Below are 19,420 nucleotides of genomic sequence, written 5' to 3'. Positions count from 1 at the left end.
AACCGCCAACATTATAGCCAAAATACAGTTAGATGTTCTATCTTAGGGTAGCAGTTCAAACTTCCTCTTTAGAGCTCATGGTTTTACCGACAGAGGACTGTGAAACTCTTTTCATATTTTGTGCAAAGTAATTACTGGTGTGGAAAGTAACCCCGTCTTACGGTATTTTATTTATATCACCCAAAAAAGAGGCCGTTAAGGTTTTATGGAGGTGAGACTACACAATGAGCTCTACAAGCAATGTGAATTTCATCGCACTCGAGCTTGCGGAACAAGGAAACAAATCGAGTCAAATTCGGGGGACTACTTATCATCTCCGATGCTCAAACTGACTTGATACGAGGCAAACTTCTCGGAAGAGAATGCCACAACCGTGTATCGTATTTCCGCTGAGTGGCATTGCTATGGATGAAATAAGTGGAATTGAATGGTAGTTAGAATTTCACACATTGTGCACCATATCTAAAAGATACAGGTATGTTCGTAGAAGAAAAAACTGATCAAACTGCACCAGCGTAACACGTGGTATCGAAAGGTGCAAAATGATTAAGGCATTACCTGAGCTGAACTACAAGGTTTCCCTTACTCCCAGTACCACTCAGGCAGTTGAGGTGATTATTATGTACGATGCAATGTGTTATACATAAGTATGCAAAAGGGTTCAATTCAGTGGCGCCCGGTGGATTGTGGTTTCGGGTGTTGCAGAACGAATGATCGGAGACAGAAGATGTAAAGTGGACTCATTGACTAAATCAGCATAACTTTAGATGCAAATGCTATGTGACATGTGCAATTAAATAAAATTCTGTTAAAAAAATAAAAATAATGCAGAATATTTTATCTGGTTGGTCACTTTATTTAATTAGTAAGTCCATTATCCTCTCTTTGATTGGAGTAAATTTGTCTAACACATGCTGGTTGAACTCTGGTATTCCCATGATCAGGTCTTTTTCGATGGAAAGCATTGCCAATAGTGATAAGCAGCGCCGGATCTATAAACCGCAAGACTCCGTGGTACGTGGGGGCCCAGATCCTCAGGGGTCCAAGGACATTTAAAGGTTCCCCTATACCTTTATGTAAATACTAACACTTGAAAAAGGATGATAGTTTCACAATAGTTTAATTACTTGAACCAAGTAATGAGCTATCAGGACTAACAACGACGCACGAGATGTCTCATACTTTCGAGGGATTTAAAAATAAGCTTGAGGGCAGGGATATGATGGCGCTGCTGTGATGAGTGGTGCTTACTCAGGTAATCAGAGGATACTTCAAATAATTAAGGAAAGAGCTATATATATTCACTGCACGATATGTAACCTAAACCTTGTCATTAATGACGCCATCAAAGACAAGGATGCTATAAAATAGGTCAAAGGTGTAAAAAAAAAAGATGACAGTTACTTCACAACATTCTAGGATTTGTATATATTTTTTGGCCAAAGAATAAATAGGTAGGATATTCTGTCATCATTGACAAGAGAATCACATGTCATTTTAAAACAGCTCAATCCAGTCAGCTGGGCTGGCAGTCCATTCTCGCTGTCAGGTTGAGGTATGCAGATGTAATGAAAACTCTCCGGAAACTTTCACTGACAAGTAAGAAGGCTAACCAGGTATCAGAAGTAGAGTGATTGGCGAAAGTCATGGACTCCTTCGATTCTGGGTGTCTGACTGTAGTATTGTCTAAAATATTTTCACAACTGAATATCGCATCACAACTTCTCCGAACTAAATAAATTGACCTTGAAAAAGTTTTACGCACTCTTGAAGAGAGCCGAGAGCAATTGAAGGAAATGAGAGAATACTATCAAATAAAACAAGAGGCCACGGCTGTTGCTGTGAAGTGGAAAATTAACCCTGTAAAAAAAAAAATAAACCAAAGTGAAAAAACACTTCGAAGAACTGGTAGAAGATCATCGGTTTTCGGACACGGAGGCTTGCTTGAGATTTAATGTTTACAATACACTTCTAGATATCGCGTACAAAGAAATACAGAATCGTTTTACATCGTTACAGACAATTCTTGATAAATTTCAATCATATTCCCGAAAGTACTTGTGAACCTTTCAGATGAAAAAAATTTAGTTAAGGCTAAAAAACTACAAAAGAATTACCAGCAACACATTGGCCTGTCGCTAACATTGAAATTAATTTCCCTTCGCACTGGACTTAAAAACAATATTTCAAAGATAACACTGTTCTAGAAGAGGCAGTATTACTATACGTCGAATTTATTATAATATTCCCCCAGTTATCTTGAACTTTTTACAGCTCTTGCTTTATTCCAGATTTTACCCGTGACTGTGGCTTCCGCTGAAAGGTCATTCTCAGTCTTAAAGAGGGTCGGAAGCTATTTAAGGTGTTCAATAACACATGAGAGAGTGAGCGATTTGGAAATGTTGGCAATCAACCATAAGAGGGCTTTGACCATTGAAAACAGGATATCTTATGCGGGAGTTTGCGGAGATGAAGTCAAGAAGAAAGGATTTCTTGTAAAATGTAAGTATTTGAATCTCTATTCCATAGCAAATACAACACTAGGAATATTTCATTATAATGTACTATTAAAAGAAGTATTGAATATAAAGGATGTCCTTTCAAATTTTCTTGCGGGGGGCACGAAATTTCTAGATCCTGTACTGGTGATAACTTTTCTTTGAGTATTCAATTCCTTGAAAGTGTCCATTCTTTTGGATGTGGAAAAACATTCCTGTTTTCTTTAGCTGACGTCATAGATAGAGTTAATATTAATTTCAGAAGCTTTGTAGATTCACTAAATATTTTTTCTAGATTATTGTGAACAATTCATTCTAGCAAACCCAGTTCCTGACAGTGAACTAAATTCCTGTGGAGCGTAGACTGAAGACAGTTCGTCGCAGAGATTAGTGTTATAAAAAGAATATAAATTGAACACACTTTATTCACAGTTTATCTAGGAAAAATTAAATCAAATTGTGGAAATATATCTAGTGCAAACAACATTGTTGCCATAAGATGTCCAGTGTGAATTTAAACCGGAATTTTTTCGAACACACTTGTGAACACTCTTCGATTGTTCGGGGCCGGCGTTAAATTGACAACAATACACCACTTCAGTTAATTTGGATTTTCAAACAATCGAAGAGTTATATAGGTTCCATTCGGCTTTAAAGAAAAAGAAAAGAAATAGGCAGGGCCAGAACTTTAAAGTTCTTCGCAGCAAGTTAGATGTGGATGAGCCCTCTAGTGTTCTCTCGTGTTGAGTTGATGGTAGCTGTGCGTTCGTTCTTGCGTGGAATCATAAACCTATGCGTGTGTATTATTTTTGAACATTAAGAAAGCTGTGGAAATAATACCGATACCAACGGCAAAATGTGAACGTGGGTTTAGTGCTATGAATCAAACATTGAATAATCTGAGGAATCGTATGTAGATTGTTGGGCTAGTTTTAGACGGAAGCATTTATCGTAGCATTTCTCGTAGCAAAATTCGTATCATCGATATCCTACCGTGTAAAGTAGCAAATGCTATAGCATTTCCCATGTCATGGCATATCCTATGGCATTTCTTGTCGATAGAACCTGCTCTATTTCGTAGCATTTTCCCCAGCGTTTCTGCTCCGATTGCAGCGCCGTGGTGTGTTAAAAGGAAGCGATGTGTGGGAAATTAAATTGTAGTAAAGAAAAAAGTTAGAGTAGGGATATTATGTTGATTTAAAAAATATGAGGAACATCCTTATTTGTACAAAGTTAAAGCGTGCAGTTTCACTATACGGATACATACAGAAATTCAATTTAAAAAACTTTCTCGTGTCATTTATTGGTGTGCTCTTGCATTCTCCGGTGCAGGTTCACTTTAACAGGTGGTAACGTGTAGTTTTACTATACGGATCCATAGTATAAGTAGTAGTACTAGTAGTAAGAGGAAGAGGAGGAGGAGTAAGTAGTAGTAGTAAGCAGCAGTAGTAGTAGTAGTAGTAGTAAGAATAATAGTAGTAGTAGTACTAGTAGTAGAAGAAGTAAGTAGTGGGAATGGGTTAGAAGCCCCGATGGGGATGGTTGGGTTCTGTTTTCGATACAAAATGGGGAAGTTACAGACCTGCCAAAATTTTATGGCAGCTTATTGAAAATTACGTGCATTTCAGGTTCGACTTTAATTTCTATATTTCCACATAAATACGCATCTCAGATGTAAGTGCACACCATATTTTCATTACTTATACACTACTCTATTAAAACATTAGAAATTTCTTCTGTAAATTTTAAAATCTATGGATCTGTATAGTATAACTGCACCGTTAAAAGTCCTTTGTATCATAATAACCATATGCGAAAACGGGCTTTAGAAGAAATAGTGACTGAAATATCTGTTTTTAGTTTTGGAGCCATAATTGCGCTCTTCTCCAGTGATTTGTTTGCTACGTCACGACAAAATGCTTATCAAAATGCTACCATGTAAAAGCACAATATACTTTTCATGCCATAGAATATTATACGAGATTTTTGGCAGCACATCTGCTACGAGAAATGCTACGATAAATGCTTTCGTCTGAAACTGGCCTAACACTTAGCAAGCTCCTTTTTGTATCTATAAATGGTCCACTTTTGCATTTCTTTAATGCCGAAAAATATGCAACAATGTGGATAAAATTGAAACGTCAGAGTGCTACAGATAATCCTACCGGGAAAGCAAGAAATGTAAGAATGTTCACATGCATCTCGCCTTTTCAACTAAAACCTAAGTAATGTTTTTCTTAAAATAAATAAATAAATAAATAAATAAAAGAACTTTAGTTTGTTGTATGTATGTACTTTTTGTATTACTCTATCTTTACTACATTTTCTGTTATTGTTTTGTTACTTTTGATAATTGAATGTTTTGTTTAGCTAGATTTTGAATTTGAACATAAAATATTACTCTGATTAGAGGAGGCTCCAGGAAATATTTTTGGCCATCTCACAACTTTGAAGTCCCAGTGCCCCTAATGTGTATGTAAATGCACTACACACTGTGATCCACCTATTCCCCCCACTGGTAAATTAATAAATCAAACCCTGTGGTGGAAATACATTAAATTTAACTCAGACCTGTAACCGAAGAGGCCGTACCCATTCCAGTTTAATTTAACAATGAAATTACTGCAATCAAGTAAAATAAACTTATATTTTCAAAAGTTTATGGATTTGTAAATGCTTCGTTAATAGTAACTGGTATTGGCAACTCCCCCACCTTAACATTTGTATGATTTGAATTTTCGAAATTTTGTCCAAAGTCGAAAGACACTTTTCTAGAGTCTTTGCTTGCCTCTCACTTTCTTTCAAGTTTCGTAGCTTCTTTTCCGATAAAATGCTTACTTTTTTTTGTTTTTTTTTTTTTATCGTTGGCCATTATTATCAGGTGAAGAACAAAGTACTATTGAAAAGTGAAAAATACATTATAAATAAAAAATAAAAAATGGAAACGATTCAGATAGAAACTAAAATGTTGACGAATGACAAATGGACTAATAGACATTAAGAAGTTAAACATTAAGCAGTGGGCAGCGCCACTGATATTAGGAACTTAAGTTAAAATTTCCCTCGGAAATGATAAAAAATTCCATTCGTACCGCTCGTCTTTTCTTAGTATTCGACCCCCTAGACCAATGGACTACAAAAGCCGAGTCGCTTGAACTTCGATAATGTGCATTTCATTAACGCTGATCTTTCTCAACCCTTTACTGTGGGGTCATTCCATATCAATTCAACACAGTGACAACCTCACCATCTCAGATTTTATGAAATTTGGTACATAGATACCTCTAGATAGATTAAGAAAAATACCAAATTTCAACTTTATATATCAACCAGTATTGAAGATATGGCTATGTAAAGTTTATTAAAAATCCCCAAAATAGCATGTTCAATGAATTTTGAAATTGGAATTGCTGCTCTCCTAATTGAGCTAAAGAGTTGCTTGAGGTGTCATTTTACAGAATTTTTCACGCCCTTTCCTATGGTATACAACTTCATATAGGCTAACAGAGAATTTATTTTTTCAAAATCAAAATAAAAAAAATCATTTTTTTTTTTCGAAAAGCACATATTTTAAAATTTTGAAAGTAATTCCGTGAGTAGATAGTATTGTTGTAAAGCACCTGGCAGAATATGAATTTGGGATTAGGTTCATTATTAAAATAATTCAAAATTAACACTTCATTCTTCAAGAATACTCTGTTCGTAGGGTAATAATACAAGAATGCTGTTTTACATTTCTGTGAAAATAAAAATGAATACTTACTTAAAGAAGAGTATATTTGAGTCCATAGTAAAACTTTTCAATGAGTAGTAGTATCATTTGAAGTTTGAAAAAAAAAACACATTTGTTCAGCATACATCAGTTTCAAGGAAAACATAACTTCTTCCAGTGGGAGTTACAGGATTCACTTTTATCAGAACGTCCACTACTAATATCCACAGAACATCAACATTTCTTGGATATGAAAATGATGGAGATGGCCCAGGAAGAAGTTACTTTTACTTCAAGTTCTTCATTTTTCTGTAAAACATACCCGAGCCACCAGTTTCCTTCATAGAGAGCGGTGACATAACCTGATATGTCTTCTAATTGAAGTTTGTTTGGAGATTTTGACACTTACTTTTCACAATCCTGTAAATCAGTGCTATTCAACCGGGGGTACGCCTACCCTTGGAGGTACGCAAAGAGTTTTCTGGGGGTACGTAATCCTAAAATAAGCAGATTTCCAATATTTATTGAATGATCATAGTTGGAGAATTTATTGAATGATCAATGCCATTTCACAACTTCTTCCATTTCCATTCACATATTTGTATGAACAGGGTATCTCTGCATTATCATCAATAAAAACAAAGCACAGACATTGCTTGAATCCAGAATCAGCTCTAATTCCCGCACACTTGAAGATTCGATCAAGAATCAAGGAGTTGGCGTCCCGGAAATAAGGTCAGCCATCTCATTAACAGGTTAATTCTAAAGTTACTTTTAGTTTTAGAATTTTTAACATTGTCCTCAGTGTACGAACTATCAGGAAGGATGAGGGGAGAATCCTCCTCATTAGAACTGGAGGTCTCTCATACGTTTAGAAATTTCCCATTGTAATTTTTTGTATGTGCACTTTATCCTCCCATAAGTAGTGTTTTGATTGGCGCACTGATTGTCATTTTTTTTTTTTTTTTTTTTTTGTTGGATCTCTATTTGCCCCCATTTTAATCAACACAACATATGTATAAAGTTTAATAAGTTCATTTCGATTTATTTCTTTTAAATAGCTTCAGCGATACACAATTGGATGGCAAACTGTGTCTAGGAGTACGAGAGCAAAAAAGGTTGAATAGCACTGCTGTAAACCATCTGAAAATTCTAATACAATTTACCCTCATATTGAATTTGAATCCCCCTGAAAAGCTGTGGTTTCCCCTACAACGATAATGTATATTTTGTATGTTCTTTCCAATATTGTTTCTATTTAGGGACGAAAGTGTTTTTAAAAGGCACAAGCTGTTAAGAAGAAGAAAAATATATAGAGAAATAATTTAAATATTTGTATTGTATCGATATATTTCTTGTTTTGGTTTTGGTTCTCTTTATCTCGTTGGTATCATAACTAAGAAACATAGAACGACGAACCATCTTGTAAGAATTGAATGTTCATTATTTAATGTGTCAAATTCGATATATATTACGAAATATACATATCCTAAAGTGCATAATCGTAGTATGATTTATCATAAGTATGTAGTATGTAGTTTATAAATACTAAAAATATATTGGGAACTAGGGAGTGTACCGAAAAGAAGCCCATTACATATATATAGATGGTGCCAGAATCCTGGAACCAGTGATGCCAATTTAGCCTATTTTTGGCTAAATCTAGCGTATTCGGAGAGGCATTTAGCCACACAAATCTACGAAATGCTTATAGCCTTAAATATAGCTTATTTTATTTTGCCATTTTTGGCTTTTTTATTAGCCGTTAAATTAATTTTAAAAGTACTTTTTCTTTGAAAATAAAGTGTAATCTTTAAAAATTAGCCTATTTGTCATTATATATTATCGTATTAATTGATTTCTCTACACAGAGGGTGTTTTATTACGCAGCAAACACGTTTTTCATTCTTCTCTTTCCCCCACACACGACTCAGAAAGAATTTTAATGTCGTTCCCGTAACGGCCCCGTTCGCTTCCGCATTTCATTGCAAAAATTAAAAGTTCCTCATACAAATTTAGTAAACTATTCGGTTCTTCAAGCCACAGAGATTGTCTACTAAAGGAAACAAATAGAATATCTAATTAGCTTGAAAACTCTCAATGCAATCACGATTATTCATGTGGATGTATGGAGAAATAAGCAGTGTTTGTAAGGACTATGACCTGCCGAAAGAAGTACTACTGAAAATTGGGATAATGGCAGTCTACACAAACACAACCAATTCACGATGGTGCATCTAGTTCCAGCGCCTCGACTAGCTGCTGCATCATTGATGATTAGTTATTTTAATTCAACTGATAATATGGCTGTTGACTTTCGCAAATCACGTGAGTTGTTGAAGGATTTTATTGTAATTTAAAGTCAGGTATGTTGCTTGTTAGTCTCCAGCGAATAAATTCAATATTTCAAAGTTTACTATAACTCACTTATAATCCTACACACAAAAAAGGGTTTTATAATCTACAGCAGCGTGTCCCAACCTTTTTCAACTTGCGGCACACTACAGGTGTAACTTGAATCCTCGCGGCACACTCATATATAAAAGTAAAAAAAAAAAAAAAAGTTCTGCGCTTTTAATCCACCAACTTCGAACATCGATATGTCACCTAAGAGTATCTGGAAGATCAAAAGTAGTCCCCATCAGCATCGACGACCTTCTCCGAAGTTATGGAAGGCCATGGATTCCATCGCGGTAGAACTTGGTGTGCTGTGAAGCAAAGAAAGTATCAAATTCATTTTGCACCTCTACTAGGAATTTGAACTGGCGTCCTCTAAGGTGATTGTCCAAGGAATGGAACAGGTGATAATCGGGCGGTGCAATATCCGGGTAGTATGGCAGATGCAATAATGTTTCCTATACAAAGCGTAAAATGGTGTCCCGGGTCATCCTAGCTACTTAGGGCTTAGCGTTGTTCTGTAACAGGAGGACCGCTTTGCAATTCAGAAGTGCAGGCTCCAGAGTTTTGAGTTTGTTTTTTTTAACATGACTCAACTGCTGACAGTATACAGTTGCAATGATGTTCTGACCAGTTGGTAGCAGTTCCCGATACACGGTGCCACTAGCAGTCCAACAAACATACAGGAGGATCTTCTTCTGGTGCAGTGCTGGTTTCGGCTGTTCTGGAATCAGTTCATGGGATGCTAACCAATGATGATGACGCCGTGGAGCTTCATACAGGGCCCGCTTCTTATCACATGCCAACCCTTTCCAAAAATGGTTCCTTCCTCAGACGAGACAGCAAAGAAACACAGGTGTTTGCTCGCATTGCCTTATGGTCCGGAATCGAATCACGTGTGACCCATCGACCCAATTTGTAATGCTTCCCGAGTTGATGGAGATGGTGCTGTAGGGTTGTAGTCCCAGTTCCTCACATGTCTGACCATTATTCGCCTCAATTGCTGTCTGAATATCATAATTTTGTACATATGTTGATCTTCGACACGTGGTTCGTCTTCGGGTGTTTCATCAACGTCCTTACACTTGTTAAACCACCACTGCACTGTCCGCCTAGTCACAACACCCTCACCAAGGCCTGGCATATCTTCCGCCCCGCTGCAGCGGCGTTTGACTCCAGTTTGAACTCGAACAGCATACACCCTCTTAGGACCTCTGTGGAGGTCACATGTTCCCTATGTCCTCAGGGAGTTCCCTGTGTAACTGAACTGCCACAACCAGCTAGTATGTTGGATATACCCACACCAACAACTGGCCTTCGCCTTATCTCCATTCGCATTCAAATCACAGTTTGAGGGCCAACTGAACACAGACCTCCACAAAAGGCGACAGAACTTTCTTGGTTACTTCATAGATATTATTATTATTATTATTATTATTATTATTATTTGTAAATTATATATACCGTGATAAGTTTTTCTATGATTACTGATCTTCTCACAAAGAAGAAAGCTCGTTCATTGGTTTCCCCCGTGTTAAATCATTATGGTTATTTTTCATTCTAGTTTAATAATGGAAAATAATTGCAATGAGATTTTGGAAAACTGTATCCAACCTTTCACTAAGGAAGATCACTAAATAACGAACAAATAAACATCTTCTACTTTTAAAACACAAATGCAGGTAATTTGTATGCATGTTTGCTTTGTCGAAAGGATTGATAATATTTTAAAATTTCAAGTTACGAAATAGTCTGGAAAAATAGACGCAATAATGGTCATAACAATGATAAGATATACTTTTTTCAACATTAAAGATGTAGAGAAAAGTGACACAGTATGAAACTTAAAATTGTAGATTCATAGTAGAGGTTCATAGTAATGTGAAATACGGATATACATTTTCCATATGCCTTGCAATTTGATTGCTATAGAATTAATACTTTTGTTTCGATTTCCTCACGGCACACCAGCGGGCCATTCTCGGCACACCGGTTGGGAAACGCTAATCTACAGTGTGGTTTATAGATTAGCAGTTCAAAATCTAGCCATTCTTTGAGTGAAAAAGCTTATTTCTGAAGGTCATCTAGCCTATTTTCTACAGAGGTTGTTGGCAACACTGCCTGGAACCTTTGAGATTAGTTAGAAGTTACAATAAAGTATCTCATTTACTCAAAACACCACGGATTGCATTCTATTACGAAATAAAAAGAAAATATATCTAAGAATTAAAATGAATATTCAAAGGGACGAAGATACCAGTGCTAGAGTTAATGATGTCAATATATCAGCAACTGGACATCGACGGATGTGATTGATCTTATACGACAGCTAGGACAGCAAATGAATTCCATAACATAACAAATAGGATAGCAAATGGATTCCAGATTGGAGCAAGTAACACAACAAATAGGAAAGCAGATGGATTCCAAATTGAATTTCAAAATGGAACAAGTAACACAACAAATAGGACAGCAGATGGATTCCAGATTGGAACAAGTAACGCAACAGATAAATACCAAACTGGAACTAACCGACAATAGAATAAAGCAAATTATCCATAGTTTTGCAGCGGTGAGAAGTACAGCTGAAGTAGTAGAAACACAGGTTAATGACAATACAAACCAAATTCGGAGATTGCAACAAGAAGTACAGATCATCAAAGAGAAAATTAGTAGAGCAAATTGTAATCCCGACCCTGCCATCAACGTAGCGTATGTGGAACATGAGAGAGCTGAATCAAGGCCATGTGAAGGGGACAGTAATCCATTGGAAGGCTATTCTGAAAGGGAGAACACCATTTTTAATATTGAGGATGAAGAAAGAAGACCACATCGAAGGAACAATACGCACGTAAAACCTAGACGCTTAAGATATCTTAGTACTAATACCGCGTCAATTTACTGAAATAAAATCTAACTCAATTTAGCGGTAGATCTGAGGTTATCCCAGCAAGCACCTTTTTAGAAAAAATTGAAGATGAATGTGAGTTAATTGGTGTAAATAAGTCTAATTTCCTTAAAATCTTGCCACATATTTTATTACCACCTTGTTCGGTATGGTATAAAGCTATCAGAGGTAGTCTACGTAATTATTCGGATTTTAAAAATGCGCTAATAGCAAATTTTAGATTGCTAATAAAACTCCAACTGACGAAAGCAGTATATATATTTTAAGATTATATATTTGTGTTATAGTTTCGGCTATGTAACATAGCCTTCCTCAGACATATTATCTATGTTACATAGCCGAAACTATACCACAAATATATAATCTTAAAATATATATACTGCTTTGGTCAGTTGGAGTTTTATTAGTAATCTTGAATTTTCCAAAGCTGCAATGAATAATTTACAAGCAAATTTTGAAAACGATTTTGTTAGCCGACCGGGATGCCCAGATTAGAAACCGACGTTTTGATCCTAAGGTGGACAAAAGTCTCTCAGATTTTGTGATTTCAGCTTATAATGACTTGAAATTGATCAATCCATATCAGCAGGAATCACGCGTTATTGCATCAATACGAATATTATTACCGTTTAGGTTACAGCAAATATTGATCTCTTCGCAGTGTATTAATTTTAATAAGTTACTTATGATAGTTCAAAATTATGAGAGTCAGTCTAAGTTGCAAGGTAATACTAACAGAAATCAAGTCAATCATATTCCTGTTCGAAACATCAATGTTAGAGAAGATTACAATCATAATACAAGAGTGGGTTCCCAGTGGTCAGACTGTTACTCAGGACTACTACATTGAAATACTAAAAAGACTTCGTGAAAAACTAGGGAAAAAAAGGCCACAGTTGTGGAGTGATGGATGGCTGTTGCACCAGGACAATGCACTCGTTCATAAGGCCCTTTCTGTCAAGCAGTTTCTGACCAGCAAAAATATTGTGATGAAGCACCCACCTTATTCACCAGATTTGGCTTTTTTTTTTTTTTTTTTAATTTCCTAAAGTTAAATCTTGCATGAAGAGAACTCATTTTATCTCAGTTAAAGATGTTCAATCGAAAAATAAAAATTTTCTGAACGGTCTTCCAGAATCCTGGTTCCAAGGATGTTACCAACAATAAGAGCACCGAATGAAGAAGTGTGTGAATGCTGAAGGGGACTACTTTGAAGGTGATAACATCACAAAGAACTAATTCCGTAAGTACACTGATTTATTGGAACAGTTTCGTTTTTTTCTTTTGTGTCACACCTCGTTTAACTCCTATAAAGTATGTATATCAGTAAAACAAGTCTTTGCTTATATTGAATTTAGATAATTTGCTGCAATATATACCTGGACAAAATATGTAATTCACAAACCACGTGTACATAGTGTAAGCCATCAATGCAGTGGTAAACACTTTGAACCAAACCTTTTCGATATATTACAGTAAAGTGATTAGTCGCTTTTTCGCAACATACTGGAAATACATTGTAATAAAATACTTTTCGCATATTCTTCAGTCGATCCAACTTTAGTAACCTTAATTAATACAGAATATATAACTGAATATTTTTTTTTGCAAACTAGTTTGAGTAATTTTGGTGTTAAGGGGTTAATGGACGAAAGCTGACTAATACAGCATATATAGTTGGGAGAAAGAAACTGTTGAGGCCAAAACTTCGACCAGATTTTTAATATACTGCAATTGTACTATGGAAGTGATTGACACACAAAACAATAGTATCATATTTTTTCAACCTTCTAATACGTAGTTGTGCGGAAGTTTTGTTACTAATATGGTGTGTACAGTCGTTTCAAAAAAACCTGGCCACCCACATTTGTTTGAAAAGCCTCTTACCTACAGTTGAAATTAAAATAAATGTCAATTTTCTTAGACTAATTCAGATGTATATTTACAGCCAAAAAATTAGAATTTTCTACGTACGATTGCTAGAAAGCCATAAAATTTAAAACGAAAGTGGGAGGCAAAACTTTTTTGAACACGACTGTACATTAAATATTTTGCATGTACATTATACAGCACAATTTCAAGTTAAATATATTATTTTACTCATAACACAATTCGCTATTTAACTAACACTCTTTCGTCCTACTTTGTTCGTTAAATGGAGACTTTACTTACATCAATACAAACACTTTTAACTAAAGACGAGGAACCCACAAAGAAATAATACACAAGTTAAGAAATTAGAATTATTTTATTATTATTGATTGTCCACTGCAAAATGATAAAGTGCTGGAATTACTTTCGGTTCATACAGATGAAAAAAAGACAAATAAAGTTATTTGGAAGACAACACTAACATGTCAGTCCTCTATACCATGGCAGTTATGTTCACACTTAAAAAAAAAAAAGATTTAAAAAAAAAAAGACAAATAATATTGCAATGATGTCTTAATACTGAAAAAGAAATCACGTAGTTTCCGCAGAGATCAACAATCGTCGATAAAATAAAACGCGAAACAATGAAGCTGACAAACAATGAATTTATAGATGCAATTTCACAAAATATGTTTTTTTCTTCTTAATAATGTCATTTATCGCAAATGATGTGCCAATAGTGATATGCCAGCACCTTAATTATTTAATAATGACAAAGTTCATGAAACAAATGTATCAGTCTGCTTCTTCTTGTAACATTTCTTCTTCATCGTCGAATTCTACTTCATCATCTGCTGTTGCTTCCTGAAACGAATAAAATAAATTCTTTAAATATACTGTATAAGCTAAGAGAACTTTTGGTTTAGAATATTCCATCAGTTTCTTCCTTGTTTTATAGAATGGACCACAAGTTGTTTAACAAAAATTAATTTGAAATTAAATGTTTATTAACTACTAAACTATAAAATTATTTATCAATATAATTAAGTTAGGTTACTTAAATCAAGTGTTCAAAGTATCCTTCATATTTTCAATGCACAAATTAACACCTTTTAAGCACAGACAAATATATTTATGTTTTCGATGATAATTTATCAAACTCAGTAGAAATAAGTTCTTTTAAATGCTTGAAATTCGTATTTTTCTCGGATAGAAGAAAAGTAAATGAAATGAAATCTTTTAATTTTACGTCCCACGATTATGCCGGTTAGGCTAAAGGAGACGGCGGTGATGAGAGATGAGTGAAATGAAGTAAGTGGGAGGAAACGGGAGAACCCCGAGAAAACCCACGAGCACGGTGTTTGTCCACCACAAAGTTCACTTGGCGGGGGCTGGGATCGAACCCGGGACCCCAAGCGCCAGAGGTGAACGCTCTACCACTGAGCCCCGATAGAAGAAAAGTGTTCGGAGAACGCCGCAGAAATAACTTAATCACATCTTGGAAATTGTGGTCATGTAATTACCACTTCTGAAGTATGAACGCACGTTCATTCTTTAAAAACTTCCTATTCATTGTAAGCTTACTTAATTACAAAAGTAACAAGATTTAAATCCTGTATAAAATTACTTCTTAACAACGTATTATTCATGGGTCATACAATAACGTACTGTTTATGACCGTTACTCTAGTCAACTGAAAACAGAATAACTGCAAGAGATTTATGGTCCACGCTATATATTAGAAACAATTTTTAAAATGTACGAACAGATCAGTTTTTAAATTTCAGTTGCAAATCACAGGTAATGATAAGTGTTACAAAATGTTTGGAATATTTGGGGTACATTATTCTTTGAAAGGAAGAAAACAGAATCATGCGTCTATCTTCTCTGTACAAATAAAAGATTCCATTATACACTAACAAATTTTTATTTTGTTAAGTATTTCGTACACCACATTGGGCACAAAAGGTAGATATATATGATCTAACCTGAACCTTATAGTAAATAGAATTCGGATAGAATGGGGAGCAAATATAGAAACATAATCAATCATTGTACATGAAATATGGATAGCACAATACACCTACTGTTCTTTTGTTGCTGCAGATTAAATAAACAAATGAAAAAAAGACTTGTAGGTTTGCAAATTCGACTGGATCAATTTTCATTTAAAGAATTTAACATTTTATTTGTAATTCTTAATTTCTTTTAGTATAAATAAAACAGCAAGAGCGCAAATAGCTAATTTCATTTTGCTTACTTGCTATTTGCTATTGGTGCTAAGTGTGGGTTTGAAGAATCTATGAGAGTACTTCCTCAGTTTACTCACTGCTATCCGTCTACAGAAAAGACATGCAAGAGAGAAAGAGACAGACAGAAAGAAGAGAAATACATAAATCATGTAAACAGCGAAACACACAACATATTGCAAGGGAAAGTAAAAACGTTCTTACCCTATGATCTGAATAAGCTTAGGATATGAAAATCTACACAATTGTTAAACTGGTATATCAACGATAGTCATTCCAATTTACGTCAATGATAAATATGCATTGGAGTAGGAGAGGCATAATTTTGGACAAAATTAGATATCGAGCAGTGATCAAGTTCCTGCAAATCCGAATAAAACCTACACAATCTATGACGAGATGTCAGCTGCATACGGTGAAGAACGCCCATCATACGATACTGTCAAATAATGGAAAAGGAATTCAAATATGGGCGCGCAAGTCCAGAGGATGGTCTAAGAAAAGAACATACATCCACAGCCTCAGTACCAAGGCGAGTGGAGTAGGTAATGCTTGAAGATAGACGTATGGCAGTTAATTTGTTAGCTAGGGAGATCATTGTACAACATATTGTGCGACATCACGGCCTGCACATAGACAAGGTGACTAGAAGACGGGTTTTCAAGTTGTTGTCTTCCTTTTCAGAAACAGAACATACGGAATGTACACGAAATATTCTGGATTTACACCACAAAAATTACAAGGACTTTTAAGCAGATCAATCAACATGGATAGGAACTATCAATCTAATTCTGAAACAAAACAGATGAACGAAAAATGGAAATTACTATCAACGCAGGAAAATTCGCTGTAGTTTTTCAGGACTATTACTTACAAAATGAGACTATGGTAACTAGACCATATTACAGGGACATACTGCAAAAATTACGGATGCTACTAATGAAAAAGACGATCTAATGTGCTTTGTTGTTATTGTAACAGTGAATTCTCTTGGACCACGAGAACATGTCTCATTTAAAACGAAGTTCATTTTACAGCTTCATGAAATCTTATTCTAAACATAACAGCTAAATGTAGTTCATTCTATATGTATACAAATAATTAATAGTATTTAATACTTACTTGATACTGTTGGTATTCAGACACCAAGTCATTCATATTGGACTCCGCTTCGGTAAATTCCATTTCATCCATACCTTCACCAGTGTACCAATGCAAAAATGCCTTTCGACGGAACATCGCTGTAAATTGTTCAGATATACGTTTAAATATTTCCTGAATCGCTGTAGTGTTTCCAATAAATGTAGCTGACATTTTCAGTCCACGAGGTGGAATGTCGCAGACAGCAACTTTAATATTGTTAGGAATCCATTCAACAAAATAACTGAAACAGATGGAAACGAAGAATGAATTACTATCCATTTTACCAACGCTGAGATATTTTTAGAAGTTAATGTTAAATTAACAAATACTTTAGTTCTGAAATGTTCAACAAAGGTGTTCAAATTACAATGTCGAACTATACAAGCAGTACAATGTAAAAGCTTGCAAGGAAATTAGGAAGCACTATGATTAGGAAAACTATGATGAAAAATATGTATGAGTATGATTCGTTTGGAGTTTACCACCCTTTTTTAGCAATGAGGGTATATGAGACGTGGACCTAAATTTCAACATGAGATCCAAATCACATGAGCTCCACAAACGGATCCATAGACGTGCATGTTATCATACTGCCAGGTGGAAACTCAAAACAATTGTAGTTTTGTAGAATCCATCTATAATGAATTAAATATAAGAAATTGGTTGTTAATCATATTTCTCGTTAAAAAGATTTAAATCACATGTTTATTTTCTATTAGTAAAAATACGCTATACTTGAAAGAAGTCTTATTTAGTAATTAAATGTATATTGCATCTGATAAAGTTATAGTACATAATTTTTAACTGAAATGTCATGTTACAGCTATATATTAATTTTAAAATAGTTTTAATCAAAAGATGACATAATATTAGTTCTGACCGTATTTTATATTCTTTTCCTTATCATGTCCTGGTTATCTCTAATACGTAGTAAAGAAAAGGACATTTATTTTTGAGCTTTTGAATAGATAATTGCAAATTGTTTTATTTTGAGACAAATATATTTTCTCAAGTAAACAATATATTATGGCTGTTTTGCAAAAGCTAATTTGATTTTTTTTTTAAAAAAAAGAAAAAAAATCCCAAACAAACAAAATTTAGCAAATAACATTTTCATTTAAATTTATTGCATGTACTGAAACGTGAACAATTAAGATAATTAAAATAAGTTTTATTTTCAACAATACATTAATCTCTATAGTAGCAAACTGAAATCAAGAACTTGGATTCTTTGCAAGGTAAAATCACTTTGATTCACTTTTTAAGAAAAACTATATAGTACATAATTTAATAGTAAAGTATATAGTACATAAATAGTATATCAGTTTCAAGTCATTAAAAGTACCAGGTTTAAGGAATTCCTTACTTTCACGAGATCTCTCTAATATTTACAAAGAAAATTTAGATATCTTCGAGTTATGTTGCACTGACAAGCTGCTTTCGTTAGCATGCTTTAATGTGCTGACCGGCTGCTACGTTGATGTTACTTATATTTTGTATATAAATCTATTCAACAAGAAATATTTACTAAAATACAAAGTGGAAGAATACTTCTTTAAAGACTGCATTACTTTACTACAATGTGAAATAAATTGCGACCCAAGTCTCTTCTGGTTACTGACCAATGTATTACAATTCTGTCAGAGTATTGGTGGATGGTGTAAGTAAAGGTATACACGATAATTTGAAATATATATATATAACAGTAGATTCAAAACCTATAATTTAACGTAGAAGAGGTCAAATGCGTTACAGTCATTGATCTCGCTTAAGTCTTTATCATGTAAATACCTCTCTGGTAACAAAATACATTATTATTATTATTATTATTATTATTATTATTATTATTATTATTATTATTATTATTAGGATCAATAGCTCCAATATATATTTCATTCAATCAAAAATTGTGTGTGCCCTGATTCAAGAACTAATTATTGGCCAAGATCGCAATCTTTTGATCCATTTTTATGGATCATTCCTAAAATTCTTGTTATTATTATTATTATTACTATTATTATTATTTATTTATTTATTTTTAATTATTGCAAAGTCGGTAGTTTATGACTGTTTGTGTTTCATGTTAGAATGTTTCACGTTAGAATGTTTCGAGGAATAACAGAAGAAACAATATTTATTTTATTTATTTATTTATTTATTATTATTATTGATACAGTATAGAATCTACAGTACAATTAAGACTCCATTCGACTTTATATTACGACGAAAGAGCATATGAGAAGAAGAAGAAAAATCTAGAGAAATGAACACAAACTCATTACAAAAATTGTATAAAAAAAAAAAAAACGTTAAATTTATTACACAATATCTATAAGGTACTTGCAGATATATATATATATGCAAACTTATAGTTTGAGATTTTAACGTGTCTTTCAAGTACCGAAGCTATCCAAACAAGAGAGATAAAGCACAGCTATATAAAACACCGAAGCTATATTTCACGTGCGATTAGAATCACAATTTCTCACTGGAAATCTAAAGTAGAATTTCCATCATGAAATGTAGTTAGCTACAAGTTCTAACCGGAAATCGAACTCGAATCTCAAGCATCAAACGTAGATCGTGCTGGAGATTCGAGTTTGATCTTCAGTAGGAAGTTGCGATTCAGATTTCACGTTAA

At 34.3% G+C, this 19,420-nt stretch overlaps 1 protein-coding gene across 1 annotated transcript in view; it reads right to left on the bottom strand.

Moving 5' to 3' along the window:
• Positions 1–13,744: 13,744 nt before the first annotated feature.
• The window catches only part of LOC145686093 (tubulin beta-1 chain-like), a 109,614-nt gene continuing 103,938 nt past the window's right edge, over positions 13,745–19,420 (bottom strand). Inside the window, exons 8-9 of the mRNA XM_081759033.1 lie at positions 16,759–17,020; positions 13,745–14,251 (exon numbers count right to left, since the gene is read on the bottom strand). Coding sequence (XP_081615159.1) covers positions 14,183–14,251; positions 16,759–17,020 — 331 coding nt within the window. The 3' untranslated portion in view covers positions 13,745–14,182. The remainder of the gene's footprint in view (positions 14,252–16,758; positions 17,021–19,420) is intronic.

This window comes from Thermobia domestica, chromosome 5 (assembly GCF_964235325.1).
Source record: "Thermobia domestica chromosome 5, izTheDome1.hap1.1, whole genome shotgun sequence".
In the NCBI taxonomy this organism is placed as follows: Eukaryota; Metazoa; Arthropoda; class Insecta; order Zygentoma; family Lepismatidae; genus Thermobia; species Thermobia domestica.
This window is presented reverse-complemented; position numbering and strand designations above follow the sequence as displayed.